The sequence below is a fragment of the Rhodamnia argentea genome, chromosome 9 (genome assembly GCF_020921035.1).
Source record: "Rhodamnia argentea isolate NSW1041297 chromosome 9, ASM2092103v1, whole genome shotgun sequence".
NCBI classification, from domain to species: Eukaryota; Viridiplantae; Streptophyta; class Magnoliopsida; order Myrtales; family Myrtaceae; genus Rhodamnia; species Rhodamnia argentea.
Window position 1 is genome coordinate 20,625,849 of NC_063158.1, and position 13,428 is coordinate 20,639,276.

The 13,428-nt window shown below is 40.8% G+C and overlaps 2 protein-coding genes across 3 annotated transcripts; one reads left to right on the forward strand and one right to left on the reverse strand.

The window, feature by feature from the left end:
• Positions 1-492: 492 nt before the first annotated feature.
• On the reverse strand, positions 493-3,587 carry LOC125316597. The gene is made up of 3 exons (XM_048285357.1): positions 3,445-3,587; positions 3,283-3,344; positions 493-1,594 (listed from the first exon to the last, which is right to left on the reverse strand). The coding sequence occupies exons 1-3, from the start codon at positions 3,479-3,481 to the stop codon at positions 1,382-1,384; spliced, it is 312 nt and encodes a 103-aa protein (XP_048141314.1). The 5' UTR covers positions 3,482-3,587; the 3' UTR covers positions 493-1,381.
• A 3,626-nt stretch (positions 3,588-7,213) lies between these two features.
• On the forward strand, positions 7,214-11,322 carry LOC115753029 (pentatricopeptide repeat-containing protein At4g18975, chloroplastic). 2 transcript variants are annotated; one of them, XM_030691500.2, is made up of 8 exons: positions 7,214-7,287; positions 8,400-8,661; positions 8,766-8,864; positions 8,975-9,048; positions 9,218-9,329; positions 9,527-9,670; positions 10,516-10,728; positions 10,908-11,322. In XM_030691500.2, the coding sequence occupies exons 2-8, from the start codon at positions 8,608-8,610 to the stop codon at positions 11,103-11,105; spliced, it is 894 nt and encodes a 297-aa protein (XP_030547360.1). In that variant the 5' UTR covers positions 7,214-7,287; positions 8,400-8,607; the 3' UTR covers positions 11,106-11,322. The 2 variants fall into 2 exon arrangements, with proteins under 2 accessions (XP_030547360.1, XP_030547361.1); XM_030691501.2 differs by lacking the exon at positions 7,214-7,287 and having other exon boundaries at positions 8,058-8,661; positions 8,975-9,051; positions 9,224-9,329.
• Positions 11,323-13,428: the final 2,106 nt, after the last annotated feature.

The window sequence follows — 13,428 nt, forward strand, 5'->3', positions numbered from 1 at the left end:
TTGGGGTGTGGCATCGGCACGAAGTATAGAAGTAAAGGTGCTTTTCCCCGATAACCCTACCTATGGGGGAAATTAAGCAATTACCGACACAATTCTACTAAAAACCTTCATTACCCAATAGGAATAGAAGTCTTACCTGGTACCACAAAGAAACGGCCGAGCCGAAAGGCCGGCATTGGGGACATGAGGAAGAAGTGATATGAGCGCTGGAAGAAGAAAGGCGAGAGCGGGCATGAGGGAAGAGAGCACCTGAGGGAAAAGAGGCAAGCGCAACAAGAGGCAAGCACAAGGAGAGGAATAATCCCACAGATCTTATGTTTTGTGTTAAAAGAGGTAGATATGGAATTATGATTAATGAGTGAGGGTGAGATGGGAAATCGAAAATTTCCTTAAACCTGAGTTGAGAGCACGCCGAAAATGCTACATTCCAAGGCTCCCCAACCCTTGCATTGAGCTAAAGTCCTTTTACCAGAAGCTCTCATAGAAAAATTGCCAAATATCACTTGCATTTGCCCAAGGGCCTTTAAAACCCCAGAGCTCATTTGCAGAGTTCAAAGGTAGTGCAACTAGAGTTAAACAATGTTGTAGCATATGCCAAGTACTACAAACAAGTTGCTAACATCCTAGTGATGACTAACCTTTGCGAACTCATACTTGAGCCACGTGACTCTTCTTTCATTGCTCTTTAAGTTCATGAAGATCTCCCTATTGTTTTTCATTTCCACAAAAAGATCGAGCGCAAAAAATTTAAACTGGTCGTCGTGCAGAATCTCAGGTATGGTGTCCATCAACTGTATGAGCTGCTTGTATGTCGAACCCAATCCCTCATTTCGTTGAGATGCGGCAGTGCTGCTACTTTCAGCAGCTGAACAGATTTCGTCAAGTTGCTGTGGTGACTTAGCCGTTCCTGTCAATTTCTTCTCTTTCTTTCATCGTGTTTGCCTCAGTTGGCTTTGAGCCACTCTTTTATGACTCTTACCTTCACTTGATTGAACAATCTTTTCATCTATTTCACAGTCTAAATTCTCATCAGTAGATCCTGAACCATCACTGCTATCAAGTTGTGTGCCCTCCATATCCTCATTAGTACTCCATGTGGTATCTCCGGTATCAGTTGTATCTTTGAACATTTTATCTAACAAAACTTCAAGATCTGGATGTATGCCTTTTCTTCCAAAAGGCTTGAGCTTAGGATTGGCATGTTATAATAGAACATTTTCATTAGTTGTGTCCTACATATCATAGAAGCTGAACTTAAAAAAATGGCACCAAACGAAGTGATAAAAACCTGAATTTTCTTCTCCCACCAATCGTCGCTTGCGTCAATGGTTTTCTTGCTAGGATCCCATCCTAATCCTGTTTCCTTATAAAGCAATTGCTTCTATCTTTTCCATTCTTCCTCAAGATTCTCCAACTTACTTATCAATTGAGTTCTACCATACTTTTTGTGCAGCTTCTCAAACTTGTTAGTTATGACAGTCCATCCATCCGTATCGTTGCTTGGAAGACCTTTTTCATTTGGTTCAATGCAAAACTTGCAATAAGTTTCTACATCTTTAGAGCTCCAATGTACCTTTGACGAACTTGCCATCTTCCAATTAAAAAAAGAAAGAAAGAAATTCATGACAATAAAATTCATTGCTATGACCTCAAAATTTTAAAGGGAACAATAACAAGATAACTAAGAATACAATGTTAAAAAAGCCATAATCTCATGCAGACTCTCAGAAGTAAAATATGGCCTTTCCCCAGTGCTAAGCTACGGATGAGGATAAATTTACAGACATAATTTCTTGTTAATTCCAACAAGCAATAATAATCAAAACATGTATATCTATCTGGAGAAATATAAGGGAATTCACAATGACAGAGCTTTTAGAATAGAGAAAGTAATTGCTACATAATAAAATCACAAACTCTATTAACCACCATTCTAATACGAGCACATAAACTTCGCTTTTTCCCCTATCACTCCGCTTAATCCCTACATAGCTAACAAAATGGAAATACAAACCAACTCCATCAGAATAGAAAAGAACAATGTGGCTTTGAGGACGCAAAATACACGAAGAATTCCGAGGAATGAAAAGCGAGAAAGAAGTAGAAATAAAATCATTAAAAGCCAGGTCATTGTATATCCTCCCTGCCTTGTCCCAACTAGTTTAGGTTTCCAGTGAAATAAGAATGTTGGAATTTTGTATGCTAGCAAAATCCCCGATGCTTCGTCTAAACTCAAGATTTCCCACCCCACAACAATTCCAGGTGATAATTTTGAGAGACCCCTTAAAGTCAGGAACATACTCCAAACTAAGACCACAAAAAGCATTAACTAACAGATTATCGACTTAGATGGGGAAACTATAACCAGAATAGAGTGCCTCCTAGTTACTGTCCACTAACATGCTCTTAATCGAGATTATTGTCAAGGGCAATGACGTCTAATCTTGAAACTCCACCAGGGATGTCCTTGGAGCTTGTCACATGGAACACTCCATTGCAAATGCATTGCCAGTGCTTCTGATCCTCTTTTTTTTTTTTGCAAGTTAAGTAGCTACAGATTCTTGTTTTTTGTAGCCTTCTGTCTTCCCCGATCCATATATTTTCACCATTTCCAACACTCCATTTAACTGATGGGTTATTGAGTCTCGACCCAAAATCATACTCAGCCAACCCCACAAAGAGTGTGCACCTTTAGTGGCATGCAAAAAATCCGACTCAGGAAAACAAGTCTTTTTGGTAGTCTGCTCCATAGTGGTTGAGGCTGTTAAGTGATGCTCCAAGACTGCTTCGCAAACATGGCTTTACTGGAAAGTACCATATCTTTAAACTCCAGACCCCCCCTCACTCTTCCCCAATTTTGTGAATCCCTGTGTTTGACTCTGCATTATTCCACTAGAAAGAGGCTATTTTCTTTTCCTCTGCGTGACAAACTGAAACTGGGACTTTAAAGATCGACCTAGCATAAGTTTACTGGTAATAAGGGTGAACAGTTCTACGGTAGGTTCCAAACCAAGAACCAGGAACCTCTCAGTCAGTTCCCAGTTTTCGGAATTGCAAAAGGAACCGGCCGTAGTTGTCCTCCTGCCTAGAATTGTCAGGGCCAAAAGCTGAACATCCTCAAACTAATTCCATCATCGGTTACACATTGCCTATCCAGTTGTGATTTTTTGTACAACATTCATCAGCACCGTAACTCAAAACGCTAATGCTCATGCATATAACTGAAAAGATCAAGCGCTGAACACCAAGATCAAAAAGGGAAACACAGTGATGGGTTTTTACCACAGATGATGACGACAACACATGAAGTTTGGATTCACCTGCATTTCCATTCTCCAAAGCATCTACACCCCCAAAAGCGAGAAAGAATATAAAAGTTCAGACCTTTACGAACAACAGACACCAGAAAGGGAAAACAAAAGGCAAAGACCGTAGAATAGTCACCTAATCTCTTGTCAGTCGAAGAGTAGCAAGAATCCATGGCGCCAACGGGACTGAAAGTTAAGACTCAAAGGCGGGATACCGTCTGGAGTGGAGAAGACAGGAGACTGGAGAGCAGAGCGGGGAGGGAGGAGAGGCCGAGTACGAGAGCGAGAAATGAGTTTTGACTATGTTACACGGGCTCGCTGTTTTGCAATTTTTTTCCCTGTCGGACACGTGTCGGACTGGGACACGTGTCCGACACGCTGGGACACCGCCGGACTCTTCTCGGAGACGCGGTCAGCGCGTGTCCGAGTCCGGACTCGCGGTCAACTCCACAGACACTCGCGTGTCCGACATTGAAATAAACAAAACATTGACCTAATTTCTAACTCACCCCTCTCAGTCGCCAGTCTCACCTCTCCCTCTCCCTCTCCCTCTCGCGATTGTCGAGTGTCGACTGGCCTCCATCTCGCGACTCGCCACCGTCGCCGGCTCCCATCGCCGGCTTTTGCTCGCGCCGGCCTCTCCCTCTCCCTCTCCCTCTCCCTCTCGCGACTGTCGACTAGCCTCAGCTCGCGCCTCAGCTCGCCGCCTCAATCACGCCTCAGCTCGCTCCTTCAGCTCGCGCCTCAGCTCGTGCCTTCTGCTCGCGTCTCTGCTCTTGCCGCGCCGCCTCAAGGTATCATTCCTCTGCTCCCCCTCCTCTGCTCACGCCTCTGCTCGAGACAGGGGTTTTGGATCTCCTCTGTTTGCGCCTCTGCTCAAGACGGGGGTTTTGGATCTCCCCCTCCTCTGCTCACGCCTCTGTTCACCCGCCTTTCATCTTGGCCTGCGAATCGCGTATGCCCATCTCGCTCCCCCACTTAATTTTACTGTTCTATGCTTTTTTTTATTCCACCGTTTCTTGAATTGCAATGAAGGCATTCTGGAGATGGAGAAACTTTCCCCAGAAAGACCCACAAGTACCAATTCTTCGTCGCCTTCGTTGTAGATTTTAGATGATTGATACCTGTAAATAGTTGAATATATAGAAAAGGCTTTAGGATTCTGTACTGTGGGCCATTTATTTTTCTCTCCTTTTCCCTCCGCCACTGATGGCCTAAAATGGTTTTGCTGTTACTATAATAGTTGAGGATAGTGGTTAAAGATCCGCCCAGAGTGAAGCATATTTGCACATTACATGTTTGAAGATCTCTGGCTATTGTATGTTCAACTGGTGTCTTTGTCTTCTGTGCATATCTCTGGCACATTCCATGTTTGAAGATCCAAGTTTTATGGATTATTGAAATGAAATGTAGTTGAATTCTTCACATGATGTATTTTTGGATCGCAAGGTATGGTTTTGCTTTGCCTACACATGATATATTCTGTGGGACCTTTATAAGGAGGAGATTAATAATTGTTTTGACATCATGATGTATTATTGTTGAAATTATAAAAGCAATGATTTATTGTGTATATATAAAAATATACATATAATATAAAACGTGTCCTAGCGTGTCGGAATTTTCTACCTTTTGAAAATTCACGTGTCGGCGTGTCGTGTCGTGTCCCGTGTCCGTGTAACATAGTTCTTGAGAGACCCATTAAAGTGAGGAATGCCCTCCAAACGAAGACCACAAAAAAGCATTAACTAACGGATTATCCACTTACATGGGGAAAGTATAACCAGAATAGAGTGCCTCCTAGTTACTTTCCACTAACATGCTCTTAATCGAGATTATTGTCAAGGGCAACGTCATCTAATCTTGAAACTCCATTGGGGTTGTCCTCGGAGCTTGTCATGTGGAACACTCCATTGCAAATGCATTTCCAATGCTTCTGATCCTTGTTAAGTAGCTACAGGTTCTCGCTTTTTGTAGCCATCTGTCTTCCCTCATCCATATATTTCATCATTTCCAACCCTCCATTTAACTGATGGGGGATACTGAGTCTTGACCCAAAATCATAGTCAGCCAACCCCACAGAGAATGTGCACCTTTAGTGCCAAGCAAAAAAATCTGACTCAAGAAAATAGTCTTTTTGGTAGTCTGCTCCACAGTGGTTGAGGGTGTTAAGTGATTCTCCTAGACTGCTTCGCAAACACGGCTTTACTGAAAAGTACCACATCTTTAAACTCCAGACCCCCCTCAATCTTCCTCAATTTCCGTCATTATCCAATTTCTCCAGCGAATTCCTGTGTTTTTAACTCTGCATAATTTAAGAGGCTATTTTCTTTTCCTCTGCTGGGACTTTAAAGATCGACCTAGCATAAGTTTATGGCAATAAGGGTGAACAGTTCTAGCGTAGGTTCCAGACCAAGAACCGGGAACCTATCATTCAGTTCCCAGTTTTCGGAATTGCCAAAGGAACCGGCCGTATTTATCCTCCTGCCTAGAATTGTCGGGGCCAAAAACTGAACATCCTCGGACTAATTCCATCATCGGTTACACATTGCCTATCAAGTTGTGATTTTTTGTTCAACATTCATCAGCACCGTAACTCAAAACGCTAATGCACATGCACATAACTGAAAACATCAAGCGCTGAACCAGGATCAAAAGGGAAATGCGATGATGGCGACAACACATGAAGTTTGGATTCACCTGCATCTCCATTCTCCGAAGCATCTACACCCCCAAAAAACAGAAAAAGAAAACAAAAAGTTCAAAACTTTACCAACAACAGAAACCAGAAGGGGAAAACCAGAGGCAAAGACGGTAGAATCAGTCACCTAACCTCTTGTCAGTGGAAGAGTAGCAAGAATCCATGGCGCCAACGGGACTGAGAGTTAAGATTCAAAGGCCGGACACCGTCTGGAGTGGAGAGGAGACTGGAGAGCAGAGAAGGAGGGCGGAGAGGCCAAGTACGAGAGGGAGAAATGAGTTTTGAGTCATCAAATCGCGAACCGAATCGGTCTAGACCGGTTTGTAATTTTTTACTCACGAATCGAATCGGTCCTCATGTAAACCGATTTAAAATTAATCATCAATTCGGTTCTATGTAGCACCGAGTCACCGACAGGTGTCCATTCCATTGACTGCGTGTCGGAACTCGGACACGCGATGACCGTGTGTCCGGCGTGTGTTGGACACGACACGTGAAAAATGCGTCCAAAGGCGTGTCCGTGCTACATAGGTTTGGTTCAATTCACGATGAACCCGTCTCGATTTTTCACCTCGGCCTAATTCCCCAAAAAAACCAAACTCTATGTAAAGTCACAATTCTACTCTGAACTTGTCCCACACTTTAGATCAAGTCCAAAACTACCTCAAATTTTTATTTGTCTTAAAAAAAGTTCTAATTTTCAATTCAGTCTCAAATTTATTGTGACATTTTCTGTCTAGGAGAAAAATCTCCAATCTTACTCTAGCATCAAATTTGCCCCATTAGGTCTCCATAAGAAGTCGCTCTTTCTTGTCCCTATTTTTATATCCTAGAACGATTTTCATTTTGGAGATAATTTTCTCTGTAACCTTGCTCATGTTGATTTGTTATCGAAGTGGAAATATCATGCTAAGTTGGAACTAGATCATATGAAGATTTGAGAGTAAATTCAAAGTTGGTAAATTTTTTAGACGAAAAAAATTCGGAGCAAGTTTGGAATTAGACCTAAATTTGAGGTATTTTCTGCGGAAAAAAAAAAAAAAGATTTGGGGCTCTATTAAGACTAAAATCTAATGATGAGGCTTTTTTCAGAGAATTAGGCCCGCCAATTGCAGAAACTCATGGAGAGAATGAAAATACAAAAGTACCCTCGTTTGTATTTACAATTTCCTGGGGTACCCCTCTTGGATGATATGTTAAGCACGCATGGTGGTTTCTGTTCAGTGTATTTGCTATCTTCTCAGCTCTCTTGCCCAGGCGCCTCGAGCTTCTAGCACGGTAACCTTCGTTTCCTCGTTCTCTTTTCTAATCCTTGTCCTTCTCCTTTTTCACTTGTTCACCGATCCCCGTCGAAGTCTCGCTTCCATGTCCGCTTCCTACATTTGCGGAGTTCATGCGCAGATGAAGAAAAAGATGAGATGTGTCCGAGTGGTTCGGTTCTTAAGACAGTTTTGGTCTCTCGCCACTGATTCTAATGCTCGAGCTTCCAGTGTTATCTGGATTTGGGCAGCGACCGTGTGCTTATTGGCGCTCCTTTGAGCACCGGTTGGCACGGAGCGTCGAATTGGCTGGATGCCCACGGCCTGCTTGATAGATTGCTCAAGACATGATTGATCAAGTTCTGTTGTATGAATATCTGATCAAGTGCCTGTAATGAGCGAGATCGTGTGGCACAGAAAGCAGAATCCTTTAATATTGTTTTAATAAAAAGGAAAATTATCGGCCCTGGTTTTGCATTTTCTTTTTTAGGACACCCATATGCATAAAGGTGTTTATTGTTTATTGGATCTTATTGCAAATTAAGTGAGCCAAGCAATATAGGGTTGGAATGTATGTGCAAATTGGGAGTATGTCTGAAATTTGTTCACAGATTGGAATTTCATGAGTGATTAATGGCCTAAAAAATCCAAATGAGTTGAACTAATGCATCACTGCAGATGGTAGTTACACTTTTGAAAAATTTAGTAATGAATATAATCTCATAATTAATGCCAATGACTCATTCCTGGACTTAATTTGGTTTTTGTCTTGTCTACAGCATCCCTGTACATCTCTTTTGTTTGGGTTAAACCGTTACTGTGTCTTTTTTTTTTATATCTCTTTTGGCTGTCTCATCTTCCTTTGAGCAATCTGACCAGAGGTAGTTGACTCACTTACTGCATTTGAATTATTCCTTTCCCTTAGTAAGAGTTGATGAACCTCATAAGAAGATAAAGCATATCTTTGAGGAGCTTCATTGACGTTTCATATCATTCTTCTACCCTGAGCTGGTGGATGAGAACAGCCAGAATTTCAGATATAACTCATTTGATGAATTGCCTGTGTAGATTTAGGGTACTTCCTAATTCTTCATAATTCAGATGTTCCCTTTTCCTGCTGTTGAATTCCAGCCTTCAAGAACCTGTACGTCTTTTCAAGTGAAGTCATACTTCTGCTAAGAGCACTCCAATATACTGCACATGCTTACATGGTCTAAAAGGTGAATGGGGATAGAAGGTGGAGGGAGATTAGTTGGATGGACAAAATAGAGAGAATGTAATGGATTGATTTGGTGTTTTTGGTTGGGTTTGACTGAAAGAACAAGGAAAACAATTGGTCATGGACGGTCAGAACTTAATTTCTCACCAATTCTGCCATCCAGGCATAAATCAGGTTAGTGTCTTAGCACCTCAAATTTTTATTTAATTGTCTTGATTAGCTACCTCTATCATAGCATATATATCTTTTTCTGATTCTTCCTTTGCATGATATGCCAGATCAAGAATGCTGGAGTTGCATTATCATTGCGTTATGGATTTAACAGTTCAAGAATCTCCTTGATTCGAAACCCAGATGCTCTTGCTGTCCGGGGAAAGGTGATGATATAAATCAATTATATGTGTCTCAAGAAATTCATCCTCAACTAAATTTGTTTGTTTTTCTTTTGTTTATAATGTAGTGAGTAAATTTCTTTGGTTATATGTAGGACACCCGTCTTTCCCATGTCAAGGGAAACCACAACAGAGATGGAGAATCTTTATCAAATTCTCAAGCTATTGCCAAGTTAGTTGTTTCTCCAATTTGATCACTTGATCTTCCCTTAATTAACTTGTTTTGTCTAACTAATTTTTAACGAGCCATACTGGATCTAGAAGTGAGAAAAGTTCATTGAAAGGCATTTCTTCGTTGTTTTGTTGCCGTTTGACTTAGCTGTTGTGCTTTATGTGCTTTGCAGGAAAGGCATAGTGTTAAATCAAAAGAAAGGAAAGAAGCAGCACCACCTTTGGCAGAAAAGGGATTCAGCTGGATCTGGTCAAAAGGCTTTCAACCTTGTCAGAATTGTAAGGGCATAGTTTCCTTCTTCTTTTTTTAAGACTTCCTTTTCTTACAAGAGCTGTAAGAAGTTTGGAGGGCAGATTGTATGGTTTTCACATCTGAAAAAGTGCTCTATGGTTATTATGCCAATTTAATCATATGTAATTGGTAATATTAGATTTTCTATTTTAATTGTAAAGCGTCTATTTATTGGTTGGAACAGATTTCTGATCTTCCTAATGAGAAAGAGGCTGTTTATAGAGCATTGGATAAATGGACAGCTTGGGAGGTGGAGTTTCCATTGATTGCCGTAGCAAAGGCTTTGAGGAAATTGAAAAGTAGAAAACAATGGCTGCGTGTGATTCAGGTATAGCTATTCCACTTTATTGCATCCTTTTTTTGATTACTAATTTCTTTTACTGTTATGTGGTGGCATGCTGCGTGTCATTGAGGATAGGGATTGAAACTTAACTAATGACGATGTACATCTGAAATGCGATGGACTCAATAGATTTGATGGGCAGAGTTGCTATTATCATCATTTCAGGTCCAACTGATGTATGAAGCACAATTACTTGGAGTCCATGATGCAAGACAAAGTATATTTGAAACCCGATTGGTTCTAGGAGCATATAAAAGGCCCAACTAGTCTGTGTTGATTCCACATGCACAAAGAAGCTGGCTTTCATAGCATCTACAATAATTTCGATGATATATACAACTAGATGATGATGGAGCCTTAGGTTATGGATGTGTTCTTATTAGGACATGGAGGTTAATTTAACCTATCTGTGCATAAAGTCAAAGACCATTCTGGATTCTAGCAAAGATGCTATGAAAAGAGAACTTATATAAGTTGTTGTCGAAGAAATATGCATCATATTGTTGAAAATCACTGTCTACCTTGTCCTACAGGCGCTTGCGTTGTGTCTGCTTTCCTGATGAAGTGCAACTATTTTATAGTTTATGTTGATAGGTGAATAGACATGAATTAAGTTGTGCAGTGCATGGATCAGTCTAAGCAATGCATCAAATTACCATTAGAAACTGTTTTGGTAATCTGCGGCTATTGGGGTTGTTCCAAAGATTGCTGGGGCATCTTTTGTTATGAGCAATTTGTACATACATTTGCGACATTTCCACCTTTTTCCTGGACAAAAGTATTCATGTGCTTCAAACTAAACCAGTTAATTGATTTTCATTAATACTCAGGTTGCAAAGTGGATGCTGGGCAAAGGTCAGGGAGCAACAATGGGAACATATGATACCCTACTACTGGCATTTGATGTGGATGGGAGGGTTGATGAGGCTGAATCATTGTGGAACATGATCTTGCACACGCATACGCGCTCAATCTCAAAGCGGTTATTTTCTAGGATGATCTCTTTGTATGATCACCATGACATGCAAGATAAAATAATAGAGGTGTGCACTGTTTCCTACTTGCTGAAATTGCTTTCATTGCTGAAGTTGCATGAAACAGCTTTTTGTGATTACAGTTCACAGGTTTTTAGATTCTGTACTTTCTTTCCTTCATTGAAAGATTTTATTAGCTCCATTCAAATTTTTATCGGTACTTAGATTTTTTTGGTGGAACATTCAAGGTCTTTGCGGACATGGAAGAGTTGGGTGTGAGGCCAGATGAAGATACTGTCAGGAGAGTAGCACGCGCCTTTGGGGGACTTGGTCAAGAAGAAAAGCGGACGCTGTTCCTTAAAAGATACCAATGTAAGTGGAAGTACATCCATTTCAACGGGGAGCGAGTTAGAGTGAGTAGGCACACCTTGGAGGAAGATGAATGAACTGTTTCCAAAAGCAAGAAAGACGATGGTAATAGCAAAACCATCTTCGTAAATATCTTCTGTCACTTATACTGATGATATAACTGATCTGGTGGGAGCCCTTCATCTGTACAAATTCGTATTTTTAGCCTCTTTTCCCAGATCAAGCAAATTCTCTTTCCCATGGACCTGTGTTTAAAAATTGAAGATATCCCTGCAGAATCACAATTTGGTTCCAGTAATTGTGTTGGCTTATGTCGTTTATGGTGGTGCTTGGGGTCAAGATGGGCGCCGTCAGTGAGAGCGCATCACTCTTTTCTTCATCCTTCTTGTGGAGGTCGGACTAGAAGTTAAGGCTGAACTGCAGAACTAATTTGTGTTGATTATGACAATCTCGAAGCGAATATGCTTTTGTCCAGGAACCTATAAAGTTGTTTCTTGTCCTTGTAAAATCTCAGAGGTTCTATTTCCTCACAGCATATTCAGTGCTCAAGTGGAAGTGACTACCTTAATTTCTTTTTATCTGACCATAAAAAAATCGGGAAAATTAACCCCAAAAAAAGTCATAAATTTGCAATTGAGCCAATCCAAATCTAATTTGGTTTTTTTTTTTTGCCAATGGAGAACTAAACCTTTTACATTTGTGCCAACTTAATCCATTTGGCTGGCCAGCGCTAACATGAACAAGTTTTAATAGTAATTTAATAATCATTTTTTCTCTTTTTTTTTTCTACTGTGGCTGGTAGAGGTGGGAAAATGGGTCTAGAACCTATGTTTGACTTATATTTTATGGTGGTGGGCCATAAATGGTTACTTAAATTTTAAAAGTGGGTCCTAAATGAATTTTAGATGAGTCATAAATAAGTTAGCTAAATTTTTTTATAGCAATATATTTATCTTTAAAAATATATAAGAAACAATTTTTTCTATATTGGGTTTCAAAATTGAAGTGTTCTAACAATATAGGTTGGGTCGGGGTATGGGTCACTAAATTTGTATAGTAGGAAAATTGGTCAAAACAGATTATATGAGTTAATATGGGTTGGATCATATTTGACTCGGCTCAAATCCATCCGATCCGTCCGTTTGACACCTCTAATAGCCGGGGAGCTATGGCCGACGAGGGTCACCAAAGCTAGCCGACCACCGGGCGAGGCCACCTCGCTAGATTTGGGCAAGGCCACCTTCCCCGCGGTCGGCAAGGCTGGCCTCGCCCGGATCTAGGTTGGTGGGGACTTCACCGAGTGGCGGGCTACCTACGCCGGCCCTAGCTCGCCGACCACAGTAGGAGGAAAGAGGAAAAAAAAAAAATTACCCACATTATGGATCCCACAATCCCATAGAGGCTGGTGCACGGCCGTTCTCTCTCTTGTTCCCCATGCTGGGGGAGGCTATCGTTTAGAACTCACTACATCAGAGATAGAGCTCGATGATCCCAAACGGCCATTATCCCAACAATCACTGATGGTGCTAGCTTGGAACTCAAGGCTGCAAGGGCAGAAAGGGGAAGTTGCGCAAAAGGCCATACACGAGCCGTGAGGAGAGAGACGTGGGATGCGTGCGAGCAAAATGTGTAAAACGAAGAAATGGGCCTATGGGACCCATTGTTTAAATATTTTTAGGCCTTTCTTTTCTGAATGCGCGTGGCTCGGTCCGAAAGAAAGTCTTTGAAAAAAATGCAAATATCTTTGGACTAACAGGGTATTTCGAAATGCAATTGCGTTTGGCAAAAGGTCCTTTGTAAAGCAACTTTGGTTTAAATAGTATTCGGTAAAATTCTTCTTGCAAAAAACTTTGACTGCGTTTATTTATCTTGTTTTATTAAAAGAAGCTTGATCCCTTCACCCTCGGTAGTTCATCTCGAAAGGTCACACGTGTATGAAGACCAAATAGGGGTGAATTGAGCGCGACCCAGGAAAAAAAAAGGGTGATAAATATTTGTGCAGAAAGCGAACTTCCGAAGATTTACATTAGTTTGGATAATGACTTAAATGGCTATTGAACGAGGAAGTTTTAGAATAAAAGTTACAATGCATGAAAGATTTCGAGGGTAACATGTTTGTTATGTCGACCTTGTTAAATTTACATTTTTGTTGCTTGCATACTACACTGTTATTACTCTGGTCAATGGAAGAATTGAACTTTCATGTATATTTGAGCTTCCGAAGCTTTGTGTGTTTGCATTCTGCTTACTAGCAAAAGATCATACATGTTTTGTGGGATTCAAAATAATAATTATCTCAACTTTTTAAATTGCGAATTTATCCCCTTTTTTTAGTAATGAGCAGTTTAACAAGTTGCATTGGTTCATGGGTCTTTTTGGTCAATTATATTTTTTAGGTGG